This window comes from Heloderma suspectum, chromosome 1, assembly GCF_057233095.1.
Source record: "Heloderma suspectum isolate Gila_16-S chromosome 1, 16-S_ref, whole genome shotgun sequence".
NCBI classification, from domain to species: Eukaryota; Metazoa; Chordata; class Lepidosauria; order Squamata; family Helodermatidae; genus Heloderma; species Heloderma suspectum.
The window spans coordinates 268,867,073-268,885,266 of NC_139458.1; the positions used below are offsets into that span (position 1 = coordinate 268,867,073).

An 18,194-nucleotide genomic window follows, 5' to 3' on the forward strand; every position below is an offset into this window, starting at 1 on the left:
GAATCTAGCTAGTCTAGGCAATTGTACCATGGCTGTGAGTGATATTTCTGCAAAACAGGCACCTAAAAGGTTTAAATAGAAAACATTAGTCATGCTTGCATGCTTATTTATTATATTTCTGTACCGCCCAATAGCCAAAGCTCTCTGGGCAATTCACAACAATTAAAACCACAAATAAATCATAAAATACAATATAAAATATAAAAGCTTAAAACTACAATATAAAAGTACAAATTACAATTGTTGTTCAGTCGTTCAGTCGTGTCCGACTCTTCGTGACCCCATGGACCATAGCACGCCAGGCCTTCCTGTCCTGCGCTCTCTCCCGGAGCGTGCTCAAGTTCATATTCATTGCATCGCTGATGCTATCTAGCCATCTCATCCTCTGCCGTCCCCTTCTCCTTTTGCCTTCAGTCTTTCCCAGCATCAGGGTCTTTTCCAGAGAGTTTTCTCTTCGCATTAGGTGGCCAAAATATTTGAGCTTCAGCTTCAGTATCTGTCCTTCCAAGGAGCACTCAGGGTTGATTTCCTTTAGGATTGACTGATTTGACCTCCTTGCAGTCCAGGGGACTCGTAAGAGTCTTCTCCAGCACCACAGTTTGAAAGCATCAGTTCTTCGGCGCTCAGCCTTCCTTATAGTCCAGCTCTCACAGCCATACATTACTACTGGGAAAACCATAGCTTTGATTAGACGGACCTTTGTCGGCAAGGTGATGTCTCTGCTTCTTACTATGCTGTCTAGGTTTGCCATAGCTTTCCTCCCAAGGAGCAAGCGTCTTTTAATTTCATGGCTACAGTCACCGTCTGCGGTGATTTTGGAGCCCAAGAAAATAAAATCTGTCACAGCTTCCATTTCTTCCCCTTCTATATGCCAGGAAGTGATGGGGCCAGATGCCATGATCTTCGTTTTTTTAATGTTGAGTTTCAAACCAGCTTTTGCACTCTCCTCTTTCACCCTCAACAAGAGGCTCTTTAGATCCTCTTCGCTTTCTGCCATCAGGGTGGTATCGTCTGCATATCGGAGGTTGTTGATAATCCTCCCAGCAATCTTAATTCCAACCTGTGATTCATCCAACCCGGCATTTCTCATGATGTACTCTGCATATAGGTTAAATAAGCAGGGTGACAATATGCAGCCTTGTCGTACTCCTTTCCCAATTTTGAACCAATCGGTTGTTCCATGTCTGGTTTTCACTGTTGCTTCTTGACCCTCGTACAGGTTTCTCAGGAGACAGGTAAGGTGGTCTGGTACTCCCATCACTTTAAGAATTTGCCACAGTTTGTTTTGATCCACACAATCAAAGGCTTTAGTGTAGTCGATGAAGCAGAAATAGACGTTTTTCTGGAATTCTCTTGCTTTCTCCATGATGCAGCGAATGTTGGCGATTTGATCTCTAGTTCCTCTGCCTCTTCGAAACCCAGCTTGTACTTCCGGTAGTTCTCGGTTCGCATACTGCTGAAGCCTAGCTTGTAGGATTTTGAGCATCACCTTGCTGGCATGTGAAATGAGCGCAATTGTGCGTAGTTTGAACACTCTTTGGCGTTGCCCTTCTTTGGAATTGGAATGTAAACTGACCTTTTCCGGTCTTGCGGCCACTGTTGAGTGTTCCAAATTTGTTGGCATATTGAGTGCAGCACTTTAACAGCATCATCTTTTAGGACTTTAAATAGCTCAGCTGGAAGACTGTCATCTCTGCTAGCTTTGTTGTTACAAATGCTTCCTAAGGCCCACTTGACTTCACTCTTGAGGATGTCCGGCTCAAGTTCAGTGACTGCACTATCATGGCTATCAGGGACATTAAGATCTTTCCTGTATAGTTCTTCTTTGTATTCTTTCCACCTCGTCTTAATCTCATCTGCTTCTGTGAGGTCCCTGCCTTCTTTGTCCTTTATCATGCCCGTCTTTGCACAAAACGTTCCCTTGAGATCTCCGATTTTCTTGAAGAGATCTCTAGTCTTTCCCATTCTGTTGTTTTCCTTGATTTCTTTGCATTGTTGACTTAAGAAGGCCTTCCTGTCTCTCCTTGCTATTCTCTGGAACTCTGCATTCAGTTGGATATATCTTCCCCTTTCTCCCTTGCTTTTCGCTTCCCTTCTTTCGTGAGCTACTTGTAAAGCCTCATCAGACAGCCACTTGGCTTTCTTGCATTTCTTTTTCTTTGGGATGGATTGAGTTGGTGCCTCCTGAACAATGTTACGGACCTCCGGCCATAGTTCCTCAGGCACTCTGTCTATCAGGTCTAATCCCTGAAATCTATTCCTCACCTCCACTATATATTCATAAGGGATATGATTTAGGTCATACCTGAATGGTTTAGTGGTTTTGCCTACGTTCTTCAATTTAAGCCGAAATGTTGCAATAAGAAGCTTACGATCTGAGCCACAGTCAGCTCCAGGTCTTGTTTTTACTGACTGTATAGAGCTTCTCCATCTTTGGCTGCAAAGGACATAATCAATCTGATTTCGTTATTGACCATCTGGTGATGTCCATGTGTAGAGTCGTCTCTTGTGCTGTTGGAAAAGAGTGTTTGCTATGATCAGTGTGTTCTCTTGGCAAAACTCTATTAGCCTTTGTCCTGCTTCATTTTATACACCAAGGCCACGCCTGCCTGTTATCCTGGTGATTTCCTGACTTCCTACTTTAGCATTCCAATCCCCTATGATGAAGAGGACATCTTTTGTTGGTGTTAGTTCTAGAAGGTGTTGTAGGTCTTCATAGAACCGATCAACCTCAGCTTCTTCGGCCTCAGTGGTTGGGGCATAGACTTGAATTACTGTGATGTTGAATGGTTTGCCTTGGATTCGTACTGAGATCATTCTATCGTTTTTGAGATGCTACTCCATTTCTTCTAAGGGATTCTTGCCCGCAGTAGTAGATATGATGGTCACCTAAATTAAATTCGCCCATGCCTGTCCATTTTAGTTCACTGATTCCCAAGATGTCGATGTTCAGTCTTGCCATCTCATGTTTGACCACCTCCAGCTTACCTTGATTCATTGATCTGACATTCCAGATTCCTAAACAATATTGTTCTTTACAGCATCGGATTTTCTTTTCACCACCAGACACATCCACAGCTGAGTGTCCTTTTGGCTTTGGCCCAGCCGCTTCACTCTTTCTGGCGCTATTTGGAAATTCCCTCTGCTCTTCCCCAGTAGTATATTGGACACCTTCTGACTTGAGGGGCTCATCTTCCGGCGTCATCTCTTTTAGCCTTGTGATACGTTCCATGGGGTTTTCTTGGCAAGAATACTGGAGTGGGTTGCCATTTCCTTCTCCAGTGGACCACATTTTGTCAGAACTCTCTGCCATGACCTGTCCGTCTTGGGTGGCCCTGAACGGCATAGCTTATGGCTTCACTGTGTTACGCAAGCCCCTTCGCCACAACAAGGCAGTGATCCATGAAGGGGACAAATTACAATAAAAGCTAGCAAAAATACAGATATTTAAAATACAATAACTGATTTAAAACAACAGAGCTAAAGGCTAAAATACTGGGAGAATAAAAAGGTCTTCACCTGGTACTGGGAAGAGCATAATGTAGGTGCTCGGCAAGCCTCTCTGGGAAGCTCATTCCACAACTGGGGTGCCACAACAGAAAAGGCCCTCTTTTTGGTAACCACCCTGCCTCGCTTCCTTTGGTAGGGGCTCCCAGATAAGGACCCCTGAAGATGATCTTAGGGTCTGGGCAGGTATATATAGAAGGAGACAATCCTTCAGATAATCTGGCCCCAAGCTGTTTAGCGTTTTGAATGTTAATACCAGCACTTTGAATCAGGCAAGGAAATGGACTGGCAGCCAGTGCAGATGGAAAGGTACTGGCATAATATGATCACATTGGCCAGTCCCCATTAATAATATTGCTGCCCTGTTTTGGACCAGCTGAAGTTTCTGGACCATTTTTGAAGGCAGCCCCAGGGATAGCGCATTGCAGTAATCCAGATGAGAGTTTATCAGAGCATGGGTAACTGTAGCTAGGTTATCTCTGTCCAGATAAGGATGTAGTTGGTATGTCAACCTAAAGTGATAAAAGGTGCTCCATGCCACTGAGTCCAAATGTGCCAGAAATGACAGCTCTGGGTGTAGGAGCACCCCCAAAGGATGAACCTGATCCTTTAGGGGGAGCGCAACCCCCTCCACAGGAGGTTGAATATCACTTAGCTGGGTAGACGAACCACCTGCTAACAGTACCTCCATCTTGTCTAGATGTAGCCTTAGTTTTTTTACCCTCATCCAGTCCATTACTGTGCACAAACACTGATTCAGAACAGCCACTGCCTCATGTGATTTGATGAAAAGGAGAGACAACTGTCATCCTCAGACCACACCTCCAGATAATCTCTCCCAGTGGTTTTGTGTAGACATTGAGCGTGGGGGATAGAATAGAGCTCTGTGGAACCCTATAGCATAACTGCCAAGGGACAGAGCAAGAGTCTTTCTGGAATCAGCCATCGAAGTAGGAGCAGGACCACTGCAGCGCACTGCCTCCACCTCCCAGCCCAGACGCCTTATCCAAAAGGATGCGATGGTATCGGAAGCCGTCGAAAGGTCCAAGAGAATCAACAGGGTCGCACTCTCCCTGATCCTCTCCTGGCAAAGATAATCCCACAGGGCAACCAAGGCAGTTTCTGTTCCAAAACCAGGCCTGAAGCCTGACTGAAGTGGATCTAGACAATCCGTTTCATTCAAGAGTGCCTGCAGTTGTCCTGCAATCACCCGCTCAAGCACCTTGCCCTGGCGGATGTTAGCTACCGGCCTATAGTTTACACAGATTGGGGATCAGTTGTCATTTTGAAGTTGCCATATAGTTCTATGAAACAAAGGAATTGACACCAAGAAGAAATTGGCTTTGTGTTTTCTACCTAGTACCTTGCCGACGAGCAGTATTATCCAAATCTTTCGAATGCAAGATCCTGAGAGAGGACAGAGTACACTGAATTTTCATCGTAGAGGTGAAGAAGATGGAGATGAAGAATGAGTGCCTTAATAATGTACTGTGCATTGTTACTAGCTTTTCATAATATATGTAGGCATTTTGTAGGTCCAAACAAGCCTTTGTAAGTCCCCAGTTTTAGTTTTTTTCTTACAGCAGCTAAACAACAAAAGTGGATTTTATGTTCAGAGGCTTCCAAAAGCATTTTGGTGATAGAACTGCAACAGTAAACTTGCTCCCTCTTGCACTAGTGGCTCTTCTAGATTGAAGTTGCTGTTTTGTTCTTGCAATTGAATAGAAATGCAATATTTTGAGGGCTGACAAATTTCTCTTATTTTTATTCTATAAGTATTACAAATAAGAAATAAATCTTACATAATATTTTGAAATAGTTTTACAATATTTTTTCATATCTGTTAATAGCAGTTGAGAAATAAAACTCTTGTTCATAACTTCTATATCTTCTTTATTTTAATTAAATGTATGTGTGTTTTCTCTATCATTGCAACATCCCACACTGTTTTGCCAGCTTCTTGTATATGGAGCTAAAGATTTCTTCCAGACTCTAGTTTGGATGCCGTAGGCGTCTGCTCCCTCTGTTTCAAAGAAACTTCTCAGACCTAGATTTCTTTATATACACTAGTGTCAGATGTTTCAGGAAACAACTAAACTCCTCAGCCCCACCTCAAAATCTGCATTTGAACACACATGGGACATTGGAGATAGCACTGGCAGGCAGGACTCGATTACAAGTCATAGGCTGATCCTGCCAGGGTCTCTTTTCCTACCTTGAAGCTTGGGAATTGGACTACTATTGAGCTTCCTATTCAGAGCAGCAGAGAGGGAAAACTTCTGGGGCAATTGAGCAAACCTTTTGGATTCCACAAATAAAGTGATCTGTTTAGGCCATTCTGTTCAGGAAGCACTCCTCAATTGCTGCTAGAAAACAACTGAGGAGTAGTGCAATGGGGGCAGCTTCTTTTCCCTACTCCACACCTCTGTGCACAAAGGAGCTGCCCCATTCTCCATTCACAGAGAGAAAATGGCAACCTGTCCATGTGGGTAGAGACTCGGTCTCTTCCTCCATGACAAGATTGCTCTTTTTTTCTACACGGAGAAAGGGCTACCCTGTCTCTGAACAAAGAAAAGGAAGCAATCCAAGGAGGGAGAGGCCCAGTCTCTTCCTCCATCATCTGGTTGGGGTGGGGCTTAAGGGAAGAGACTCAGTGGGCCAGATGGGGAGGCCTGGAGGTTTCCCATCCACGATGTGTATGGATACAGCCTTTTCCTTTTGTCAGAGGTCTTGTGAGATTTTGATAAATGCTGTTTTGTTGAAGTGTAACTTGTTGCTAAATACTTTACTTTTGTTCTGGGAATGTATCCCATCTGAAACCAATGAGAGATAAACAAAAATGAGAAACTAAAACAAAGTTCCCACAGTAGTTTCTCCCTTTAGTTTGGTTTTTACAATAAATATGACCAAACATAAGAATCCATCTTTGGGCTTATTCTATGGTGATGACAGCAGTGAAAAAACATTACTTTGTCACCATCACACGTCACCCAGCACTGCTGTTTCGAGTGGTGTAGGTCCCATTGAATTAAAGGTCTGGGGAATCAGATGGTAGTACCCTTGAAGGCTAGGATGACTAATTTGTCTTACCTTTTGCACTTAAATCATCCACATCCATGCCAACATAGATCCCATAGTTTTAACAGAGATGGGTGCAGCTAGGACACTGTCCATTCTTGTTATAGGTAGTTTTTAGCTTGTGCAACCTGAAGATGAAGACAAGCTACTTGGAGGACTGAGACCGACCACATGTGCTCTGGACCCTTGCTCATCTTGGCTGATGAAAACTGCCAGAGCTGGGCTGGGATTATGGACCTCAGAGGTAATCAACATTTCTCCAACAGAGGCGGTAGTGAGAGCCCTTTTGGAAAAAAGAAGAAGTCTAGCCAATGATCAAGAACAATGATCTACCCAGCATCCAATATTTCATTTTTGAGCAGGGGGTGGCCTCTCAAAATCAGGTAGTCCTGAAGGAAACTGATCATTTGGATCCGTTACGTTTCAGTTTGGGGACGGAAACAGCCTTGGCTGCCCTTCTGGAAGACTTATGCTGGTAAATGGATGGAGGGAGTGCAGCTGTATTAGTTCTCCTGGACTTCTTGATGGATTCCAATACCATTGGCCATAGTATCCTTCTAGGTTACCTGGCTGGGTTGGGCTTGGGAGGCACAGTATTGCAGTGCCTCTGGTTTTCATATTGTCCCCCATGTGTTAACATTTAAGTGGAACTACTGAGGGAATTCATCTGGAGGTTTGGTTTCAATGTCAGCTATATGCTGATGACACAGCTCTACCTCTTGTTTTCCACCTTCATGTCAAAGGGAAGCTGTGAAATTCTTTAATGGTGTTTGGAGGCAGTTTTGGGATAGATGAGAGTAAACAAGTTGATCAAGATAAGATGGAAATGCTATTAGCAGGGAAGCTGGCTGATCTGGGTATATGGGCTTAATTGGTTGTGTATGGGATTGCACTTTCCTTGAAGGCCAATTTTGCAGTTTTAAGAGTTCTTCTGGGCTTGGTGCTGTCTGAGAAGGTGCACGGGGGAGGGGGGATCCTCATGATAATGGAATGAGAAGCGCTGTGGACTTTATCTGGATTTTCATGGAATCAGATTTGGTCTGTCAGGGGCACATGAAGCAAGAAAAGCCAAGTATACCGTAACTTTAAAATCCAGTTTTCACAGGTCACACAGCTCTTGAAAGGAACATACTTCTGGGTTTGGTGGGGGAGTAGAACTGAACCTCATCAACGTGGCAGGAGCTGCTCAACAAATGAGAGAGGCTTGTTTCCCAGCCCATGTCCAGGCTCCTCCCTGCTACTACACTATTATGTATGGCGAGTAACTAATTCACAATTCTGAAAGCTAGAAACAGTGCTAAAAAGGCAGGCTAGATACCTGCTCCCCATGAGAACACCCCACCAGTGCTTTCCCCAATGTGTGCACTTTTGCCTAAAGAAGCCAAAATCCCCGATTCTCCACTGCAGCATCTGAAAGCTCCCTATGAGATGACCCCCCCTGCCCATTTCACCCCATTCCAGAAAACCCGTGGAGTTATTTCCCCCCCGCCCCCGTAGACACACATTTTCCCCAATGTGTGCACTTTGGGGTGAAGATAAAATTCCCAGGTCTCCAGTGCAATATCTGAAGGCTCCCTATCAGAGCACACACACCCCGCCAATTTTGCCCCATGCCAGCAAACTGTTGCGGAGTTATAGCTTCCAACCCCCTTTCTCTCCCTGGGCACTTCCCCCTGCTTGCAATGGCAGGTTCCCATGTTCCTGAGACCTCACCAGATTGCTACTGTGATAAAGCTCTTCTGCATCAGAGAAATGACTTTACAGAATGCTGGAGAAGTGATTTAACAGAACCTTGGAGAAGTGAAGTAATGCAAACATCAGAGAAGTGCATAATCACTGAGGCTAATTACTCCCACTGGTGAAAAGGAAGTGCCAGGTGATTCTGAAGGCTCAAAACAGTTCTCTAGGGCTGTGATGTGTTGGAAGGGCAGGCGAGTTACTCCAGTTACCTAGGCTAGTGATGGCATGGCCAGGTGAAAAACACACCCCTAGGAACGCGCCAATCATACCAAATGTAAAGCGGAGGGATGGGCACACAGAAGCTGAACTGCCGGGGAGCTGAATTAAAAACAACAGAGTGAAAGTACTCTGCAAAACTGTGGCTTCCCCACAGGTAAACTCCGGGGTGGCTGCAGAGTAGCCATGACATCATGTGTCCCTAACGACTTTAAGCCACAGCAACATCGGAGAAAACCTCCCATGTAAATGGCCCCCAAGAAAGCCTTTTACCAGTTTAGGTTTGTATACCAGCTGCTACCTTCCCCAGACAAAAAGAATACTAGCGTTGGTCATGCATGCTTTCGTTACAGCTAGACTAGCCTACTGTAATGCACTGTACTTTGGGCTGCCTTTGAAGATGGTCTGGAGCCTGCTGGTGCAGAATGTGGCAGCTTGGGTGCTCATTGAGGCCAGATAGTCAGAACATATTACACCAATCCTATACCAGTTGCATTGCTTACTGGTGTTCAGTTCAAAGTGCTTGTTTTGGACTTTAACATCCTAAACAGTTTTGATCCAGGTTATCTGAAGGAATGCCTGCACCCATATGAACTTGACTACTTTAAGATCAGCATCAGAGACTCTACTTGTTGGTCCACCTTTAAGATCAGTTGGAGTGGCAGCAACTAGGAACAGGGTCTTCTCTGTATTGGCCCCCACCTTATGAAACATCCTCTCAAAGGATGTGTGGTTGGCCCCCTCAATGTCAGCTTTCAAAAAGGCGTTGAAAACCCACCTGTTTGAAATGGCTGTTAATGTGTTTTATTAGTCATACTGTTTTTAAAATTAATGTTCTGTTGATGTGGCTCTGGTAATGTTTTATATACTGGCTATTTTAATGTATTGGGTTGTGTGGGGCTCTATTTTTTAATGTTAACGTTTTATTTTATCATATTGTATATTTTTATACTTTTCGTCAATGACTTGGGTGAGCTTGGTCCAGAAAGGCAGGTCATAAATATTTAAATAAATTGTAAGTAAGTAAATCATAGTTTCACATTGAAACTAATGCATACCCCTAATTTTTACTTCTGGTAGAAGTTGACAGTCCTCTTGCTTCAGGCTCACTATGCTGGAAGAAAGGAGAATTTCAGTAAGTATAATTAAAGTTAAAGAAGTATATTAAATCCGGCAACCTTAACATTTAAATCTGCTGTGTGGCATACTGCAGTGCAATGCCCAGTTAAAGTTCCCAACCAGGAGTCTTAGCTATCTGTTTGCAACAAGCTGACATCTTTGCTTGAAGGAAGATGTTAATGGTCCAAATTCTGATGCTTCCTTTCTGCATACATAGAGGTTTATAAGAGAAAAAAATCACCACATGGGTCATGCGTGTATGGGCCAGCATGGAAGTGTATAATATTTTCATGTTGTATGTAAGGGTATATAGTGTTTGCTACATGATGTGAGTGGTTGACAATGAATAATATGTTGCTGAGGGAAGGAAAGGGAAAGCTGGGATTGCACTTCTGAAATTACTTGCGGTAAACTGCTGACTCTCTAGCCCCTGGGAAACTTGAAGCTGTTAGGAGCTTTGCACAAACTGTCAGGTTAAAATTCATTTACTCTCTCTTAAGCTCTTTGTTGTTTCTATGGCTAAGGGATAACTCTTGTTATTTCATGTTAACCAACAGTTTAATAAAAAAATGTGCCTGCTTGGTGCTCAACTTTGAATTTTTCCAGAAAACCTGCTTTTCTAACATATACTCCTGCTAATTTCCAAAATAAAACTTCCAAAATTTTCCTCTGCTTCTTGAAGGAAGAATCCACCTATCTTCCATTCAGTTTGGCCAGGGTAGATCCCAAATATACAACGGTAAAGGTGTCTTGAAAGAACTTCCATTGAGACAGTAGGAAGAGGACCAGATAAAGTGGCAATTGTTATAACGGTAACTGTTTTGAGTCTATTGGAGTTTACCATTCAGTCGCTAAGCTCTGGCCCTTCCCCAAAGGAAGGTATTCCCCCATGGGTCTTGAAACATATCCTTTGGGTTAAGAGGAAGGCATCCCTACCCACTGGCAGCCACCAGGCCTGTCTAGATACACTTCACCACCCTACCATTTGCCTGATGTATAGGGCAACAGGAGACATACATTTTCAGTGTTGTGCTTAACTTACATATTTTTAATGTTTTATTTAGTGCATTTAAATCCTACCCTTTTCCATCATGGAACTCAAAGAGGTACATATCCTCAGGGGTCCTCAGGTCGCCTACCTATGAGGTGGGATTCTTTGTGTAGACAGAACTCTATTTGTGTAGATGGAACTGACTGCCTCGTAGGATTAAACTGTAGCAAAAATCTTTGTTGAACTTACAGTTATTGCCATATTCAGTAAGACACCAAATAACAGATCATCCATGAGGAGGTAGTTTTGGGAAGGAGTTGCTTACCAATGTTTTTCTCCAGTCTTTCAGATCTTGCAGATGTATATGGAAACACTAACTGAACAGCTTCAAACATAAGCTAATAAATAAGGATGTATATTTCCTATGGGGGAAAACTTTTCTGACCATATTAATTACCTGATCTGTAACTCAGCTAAACTGATGGACCTGGGATTTATCTGACTCATTTTGACCTTCAGGCCTTTGGAATAAGACTCAGTTGATTTTATTGAATGCAAGTGCTGCTTGCAGCCATAGCCCTAACATCCTTCAGCGGGACCTAAATGCTTTAACATTCAAATATTCTGGCTGGCTTCTTTGTGGACTAGTGTATATATTAAGCCAGAGCATACCCCTGCTGTGGGTCCCCAAGTGCTTTGGTGTTCTTGGGATTTCCAGGTCCAAGCACAGCTCCACATTCCACACTGGAAGCTTATCCAGAGGGTCCTGCTGGCTTTCTAGTGTAGCTTTTGAGGGACATGAGAGGCTGCAGTGGGGAGGGGGGAATTTCTCAGAAGACCTCACATGTGGGTTCTCAGGCGTAATCAGAAGCTCCACCAACAGCTCTTTGGATATGTGATGGCTTGAGCCACTGTTTGAATCCCAATACTAGCAAGTTACTCATGTTAAATGAAACAAATGAGAAGTCAAATATTATAAATTTATTTGGGGACACTGATCTCAACCTCTTTGGAAGCTTATGAAAATTTCAAGCAGAAATTAATAACACTCCCAACAAAATGTGTTAAACTTCCAATAAAACAGTATTTTAAACGTGTTTTATATATATTTATATTATATATATTTATATGTTAACTTTCAATTAAGGGAACACTTTAGCAGGGTTAGCTGTTTTCAGAATTTTTGTCTTACACTTCATTCCTCTGACATAGCTCTTTTTTCTGATCAGAAGGGTACCAATGAGGTAATAATTAAGGCAAACTTGAAAGTCATGCAAATGAAGTACATTTATATCCACTGACAATACAAGCACGCGTCTGGATCAGAGTCATGAACTGAGGACTTCGCCTCAGTCTGTCCACTACCACTGTGCAGCAGGACGGCGACACGTTTGCTAATGAGCAGTTACACTACCATGGGGGATTTCAGTGTCACTAACATTACCCAGCTTAGGAGACATATAGCTAGCTAGCATCAGGAAAACATGAACAATAAATAGTATAGTTCACTGCAGCATGGCAATGCTGCACAGGCATCAGAGGAATGGGACTTATGAAATGACGTCGTACACATCGCATCGTGGCATATTTTTTTTTTATAATACATACTTTTAAAATTCTTTAGCAGTTGACACTCTCATGCACACAAGTGTTTCAAACACAAGAAGCAAGTCCACTGATAGGTAGTCCAAGCAATTGTTGTTTGGTGTGTGTGTGTGTGTGTGTGTGTGTGTGTGTGAATATAGCTGCAAACCGAATGGAACATTTAAACTTCTGTGCAGTCCATGAAAGCATTTTACACGAGCTCATTTCTGAATGTCACATTGCAGGAGTAATACAATGGAAGGGTCGCTCTTTGCAGCTTCTTTGAATTCATCCAGTGTAATCTGGTCGTCTTTATTCTTATCCATTTTGCTGAAAATCTTGTCTACTCGTTGCTCTGGTGTGAGACCATCTTCATTCATTTTCATCATTATCACAGTGCCCACCATTTTATAAATGGCCTTGGGAGAGAAAGAGATCAGTTTCATGAGGTCCAGCAGAACTAGTACATGCTTTAAAATACTAAACAATGCAATCTTATACATCTCTACTCAGAAGTAACTTCCATTGAGCTCAACGGAGCTTACTCCCAGGTGATTGCTGCCTTAACCTTTACCTGCACAATCCAGCCAAAGTCAAGCACTTTTAAGTCAAATGCATTTCAACTGGAGAGTTAAGCTCATATCCGAAGTGAAGATCAAATGCATTGCGGAAGGTTGAACTACTGCACCGAGAGATTACTATGGAAATTTGCTATACAGCTTTCAGAAGCTAGTGAGAATCTTATATGAGCATCTCCCACAGTCCTGCATTGGAGCTTACGCATTTCATGGAAGAGAATGCATTTTTATAATTGGGAATACTCACGCTTATTTAAAATGTTTAGCAGGATGCTTGTTGGGATTGGGAGAATTGTATTGTGTGGGAACTATTGGGGTGCCCCTGTGAATGACCGCTAGGCCACCTAGTATTAGGAAAGGTGGGCAGATTTTGCTATCACTGCAAAAGTGCAGCATTTTCCCATTGGAGGTAATAGCATTCATTCACCTACATATAGGAAAATAAAGGCGTGCTGTACTCAGGGACACCAAAAAGGGGCTTAGATTACACCCAGCATTTGGCAATCCCTGTCATAGTGGGTCAGGCCTGTTCCTACCTAAATACCCCCACTTCTTCATCTGCATAGACCCAAACTGTGTGGGTTTTTAAAAAATAATACTTTACTTTGATATTTTACTCTGCCTTTTGACCACAAAGGCCGTTAGGCAGCTTACAATACATTCGAAATCAGTATACAATAAAACCATAACCACAAAATGCAACTAATAGCACAGAGCCAAAATAGCAGGGTGTTCTGTTTCTTGCGCACATTAGAATGTGACAGAATACTGAAAGCTGGCTTCTAATTTGGGTAGAATCTCACCTCTATAATTTCCAGCATTTCTACTCTTGTGATTTTTCCGTCTCCATCTAAATCATACATATTGAAGGCCCAGTTTAGTTTCTGTTCAAAACTTCCCCTTGAGGTGATGGACAGTGCACAAATGAACTCTCTGAAGTCAATGGTTCCGTCGCCATTCTTATCAAAGGTTCTGAAGGCATGTTGGGCAAACTTTGAAGCATCTCCATACGGAAAAAACTGCAAAATCAAATACAAGTGCAAGTATTAGAAAACACTATAAGTCTTCCATATTAGAATTTTATATCCAAGTATAAAATGCATCATAAGAACCAGCCCTTAAGCACTCCAGCCTTACTGGAATATTTTGCTTTTTTAGTGCTTCAGCCTGTGTCCATTTGACACCATCATAACCCAATTGACTTCAATGAAACTATTTCTAAGTCTGAAGATTCTAGCCTTGGGTCCCTTTGAAGATGACATCTGGGCTCTAATTCTATAAAGTGCCTGCAGAATTTATAATATTATAAATCAAACTGATTAGCTATTTCCAGCTGCTGTCAAGCTTATGCTAGGAAGCATGAGACTTATTGCCCTTCATTTTTTTGTTTCTTGCCTTTGCTATGAATTCTAATAACCATGAAATTGTCCGTTTATGAAATGAAGACGAAGTGTGTCTGTTTGACCTTCTGTAACATTGAATGTCATGGCTGCCTACATACTGACTAACCAAAGGGGGAACATAGGAAGTTACATTTATTCTCCTTTACAATGTCTGCCGATCTAGTCTCATTTTGTCCATTTCCCATTTTTATTATCTGGAACAAACAAGGTATTTAATAAGTACCTACTACCCAATATTAAATTTGACCTTGCTTTTGCTGAAGGCATGAGAACAGTTATAAAATAACTTAAGAGAAGTGTTTCCTCTTAAATGCTAGAGTGGCCTTCCCCAACTTGGTGCCTTCCAGATGAGTTGGACTGATAGCCTTTGATGGTGGGTTGTAGTTCAAGACATATGGAGGGCAACAGGTTGGAGAAGGCTGTGCTAGAATGTAACTGAAGTGGTGGGTGGGGGACACACATAGCCAAATACACCTGAGGAATCCAAGGCAAACCATTCAACATCACAGTAATTCAAGTCTATGCCCCAACCACTGATGCCGAAGAAGCTGAGGCTGATCGGTTCTATGAAGACCTACAACACCTTCTAGAACTAACACCAAAAAAAGATGTCCTCTTCATCATAGGGGACTGGAATGCTAAAGTAGGAAGTCAAGAAATCACCGGGATAACAGGCAGGCACGGCCTTGGTGTACAAAATGAAGCAGGACAAAAGCTAATAGAGTTTTGCCAAGAGAACATGCTGATCATAGCAAACACTCTTTTCCAACAGCACAAGAGACGACTCTACACATGGACATCACCGGATGGTCAATATCGAAATCAGATTGATTATGTCCTTTGCAGCCAAAGATGGAGAAGCTCCATACAGTCAGTAAAAACAAGACCTGGAGCTGACTGTGGCTCAGATCATGAGCTGCTTCTTGCAAAATTTCGGCTTAAATTGAAGAACTCAGGGAAAACCACTAAACTATTCAGGTATGACCTAAATCATATCCCTTATGAATATACAGTGGAGGTGAGGAATAGATTTCAGGGATTAGACCTGATAGACAGAGTGCCTGAGGAACTATGGCCGGAGGTCCGTAACATTGTGCAGGAGGCAGCAACGAAATCCATCCCAAAGAAAAAGAAATGCAAGAAAGCCAAGTGGCTGTCTGATGAGGCTTTACAAGTCGCTCACGAAAGAAGGGAAGCGAAAAGCAAGGGAGAAAGGGGAAGATTTATCCAACTGAATGCAGAGTTCCAGAGAATAGCAAGGAGAGACAAGAAGGCCTTCTTAAATGAACAATGCAAGGAAATCAAGGAAAACAACAGAATGGGAAAGACTAGAGATCTCTTCAAGAAAATCGGAGATCTCAAGGGAACGTTTTGTGCAAAGACGTGCATGATAAAGGACAAAGAAGGCAGGGACCTCACAGAAGCAGATGAGATTAAGACGAGGTGGAAAGAATACAAAGAAGAACTATACAGGAAAGATCTTAATGTCCTTGATAGCCATGGTAGTAATGTCCTTGATAGCCATGATAGTGCGGTCACTGAACTTGAGCCGGACATCCTCGAGAGTGAAGTCAAGTGGGCCTTAGGAAGCATTAGTAACAACAAAGCTAGCGGAGATGACAGTATTCCAGCTGAGCTATTTAAAATCCTAAAAGATGATGCTGTTAAAGTGCTGCATTCAATATGCCAGCAAATTTGGAACACTCAACAATGGCCGCAAGACTGGAAAAGGTCAGTTTACATTCCAATTCCAAAGAAGGGCAATGCCAAGGAGTGTTCAAACTACCGCACAATTGCGCTCATTTCACATGCCAGCAAGGTGATGCTCAAAATCCTACAAGCTAGGCTTCAGCAGTATGCGAACCGAGAACTACCGGAAGTACAAGCTGGGTTTCGAAGAGGCAGAGGAACTAGAGATCAAATCGCCAACATTCGCTGCATCATGGAGAAAGCAAGAGAATTCCAGAAAAACATCTATTTCTGCTTCATTGACTACCCTAAAGCCTTTGATTGTGTGGATCACAACAAACTGTGGCAAATTCTTAAAGTGATGGGAGTACCAGACCACCTTACCTGTCCCCTGAGAAACCTGTACGAGGGTCAAGAAGCAACAGTAAGAACCAGACATGGAACAACCGAGTGGTTCAAAATTGGGAAAGGAGTACGACAAGGCTGCATATTGTCACCCTGCTTATTTAACTTATATGCAGAGTACATCATGAGAAATGCCGGGTTGGATGAATCACAGGTCGGAATTAAGATTGCTGGGAGAATTATCAACAACCTCGGATATGCAGACGATACCACCCTAATGGCAGAAAGCGAAGAGGATCTCAAGAGCCTCTTGTTGAGGGTGAAAGAGGAGAGTGCAAAAACTGGTTTGAAACTCAACATTAAAAAAACTAAGATCATGGCATCTGGCCCTATCACTTCCTGGCATATAGAAGGGGAAGAAATGGAAGCAGTGACAGATTTTACTTTCTTGGGCTCCAAGATCACCGCAGACAGTGACTTTAGCCATGAAATTAAAAGACGCTTGCTCCTTGGGAGGAAAGCTATGGCCAACCTAGACAGCATAGTAAGAAGCAGAGACATCACCTTGCCAACAAAGGTCCGTCTAATCAAAGCTATGGTCTTCCCAGTAGTAATGTATGGCTGTGAGAGCTGGACTATAAGGAAGGCTGAGCGCCGAAGAATGGATGCTTTTGAACTGTGGTGCTGGAGAAGACTCTTACGAGTCCCCTGGACTGCAAGGAGGTCAAATCAGTCCATCCTAAAGGAAATCAACCCTGAGTGCTCCTTGGAAGGACAGATACTGAAGCTGAAGCTCAAATATTTTGGCCACCTAATGCGAAGAGAAAGCTCTCTGGAAAAGACCCTGATGCTGGGAAAGACTGAAGGCAAAAGGAGAAGGGGACGACAGAGGATGAGATGGCTAGATAGCATCACCGATGCAATGAATATGAACTTGAGCACGCTCCGGGAGAGAGCGCAGGACAGGAAGGCCTGGCGTGCTATGGTCCATGGGGTCACGAAGAGTCGGACACGACTGAACGACTGAACAACAAATCTTTAGCTCTAGATATGGGTTGCCTATCACAAAAATTATCGGGGAGGAGGAAAAGCATTTTTCTTGCCAAACCTTGACAGATTTGCCTGGGTGAGGATGCTTTCAGGTGGAACAAAGGAAGATAAGATGATAGGCTCTGGAAATCCTGAACTAAGGATACAGCATTTTGTCTAGTGTGTTTTGGAATTTGATTGTACTCAAGGAAATGATTTTGGCTATGTATGAAACAATACTAAATATGCAGAGAGATTTGGGGTGAGTATAATGTGATGGGCTATTAACATCTATCTCATAGCTCTTAGGCACACATAATTATTTTGGTGTGGCTGCTCAATATGTCTGACTCCTTCCTCTCTTCCCATGTATTTTCATTTATTCTGAGGTTAAAAATAAAGACTCTTCCGATGTTTGTGATTTTATTTAATAGTAGCAGCTTATTATTTGAGTGGATAGTGTTCCTAAGCAAGGATAAGTGCTGTGATGAAGGAACTTCTTTGAAATTCTGATAGTCATGAGGAAAAATACTCCTTTCAGTCTGTTTCCTCATTATTGCGACCTTTTACTTTTACACATGCCTAGCACATCATTATTTTTAAGGAGAACTGCAATATATACCATGTCACAATGCTTGCTTGGGGCATGTATGTCTATGTGTGTCTGAAAACTATTTCCATGTTCAGTGAATAAGCCTTCCATGAACACAAATGACTGAGGGAATTTAGTCCTGGTACTAGGGGAACCTCTTCTTACTGCAGTCCTAAGTCTATTTCAGCCAGGCCACAGGCTGCTCTCAGTCTGATAGAACAAGCCCAGAAACCAGCATGATTTCCAAATTAACATGGATAGTATTAGGAACTTTGGTCTGGATAGCGGATTGCTCTTGTATAGTTTCCAGAAGGGAAAACAAA

At 42.8% G+C, this 18,194-nt stretch overlaps 2 protein-coding genes across 13 annotated transcripts in view; one reads left to right on the top strand and one right to left on the bottom strand.

The window, feature by feature from the left end:
* Window positions 1–18,194, top strand: part of SMC6 (structural maintenance of chromosomes 6) — a 108,687-nt gene that overhangs the window by 89,804 nt on the left and 689 nt on the right. For 5 of the 11 annotated variants that reach the window (XM_084826575.1, XM_084826578.1, XM_084826579.1 and 2 more), the window contains one exon: window positions 4,868–5,410. In XM_084826575.1, the coding sequence (XP_084682701.1) occupies window positions 4,868–4,979 (112 nt within the window). In that variant the 3' untranslated portion in view covers window positions 4,980–5,410. Of the gene's footprint in view, window positions 1–4,867; window positions 6,416–6,692; window positions 6,772–9,621; window positions 10,240–18,194 lie in introns of those variants that run through there. The other 6 variants (XR_014786537.1, XR_014786538.1, XM_084826582.1 and 3 more) reach the window with 6 other exon arrangements.
* The window catches only part of VSNL1 (visinin like 1), a 108,782-nt gene continuing 102,473 nt past the window's right edge, over window positions 11,886–18,194 (bottom strand). For both annotated transcript variants that reach the window (XM_084826585.1, XM_084826586.1), the window contains exons 3-4: window positions 13,617–13,832; window positions 11,886–12,654 (exon numbers count right to left, since the gene is read on the bottom strand). In XM_084826585.1, coding sequence (XP_084682711.1) covers window positions 12,457–12,654; window positions 13,617–13,832 — 414 coding nt within the window. In that variant the 3' untranslated portion in view covers window positions 11,886–12,456. The remainder of the gene's footprint in view (window positions 12,655–13,616; window positions 13,833–18,194) is intronic.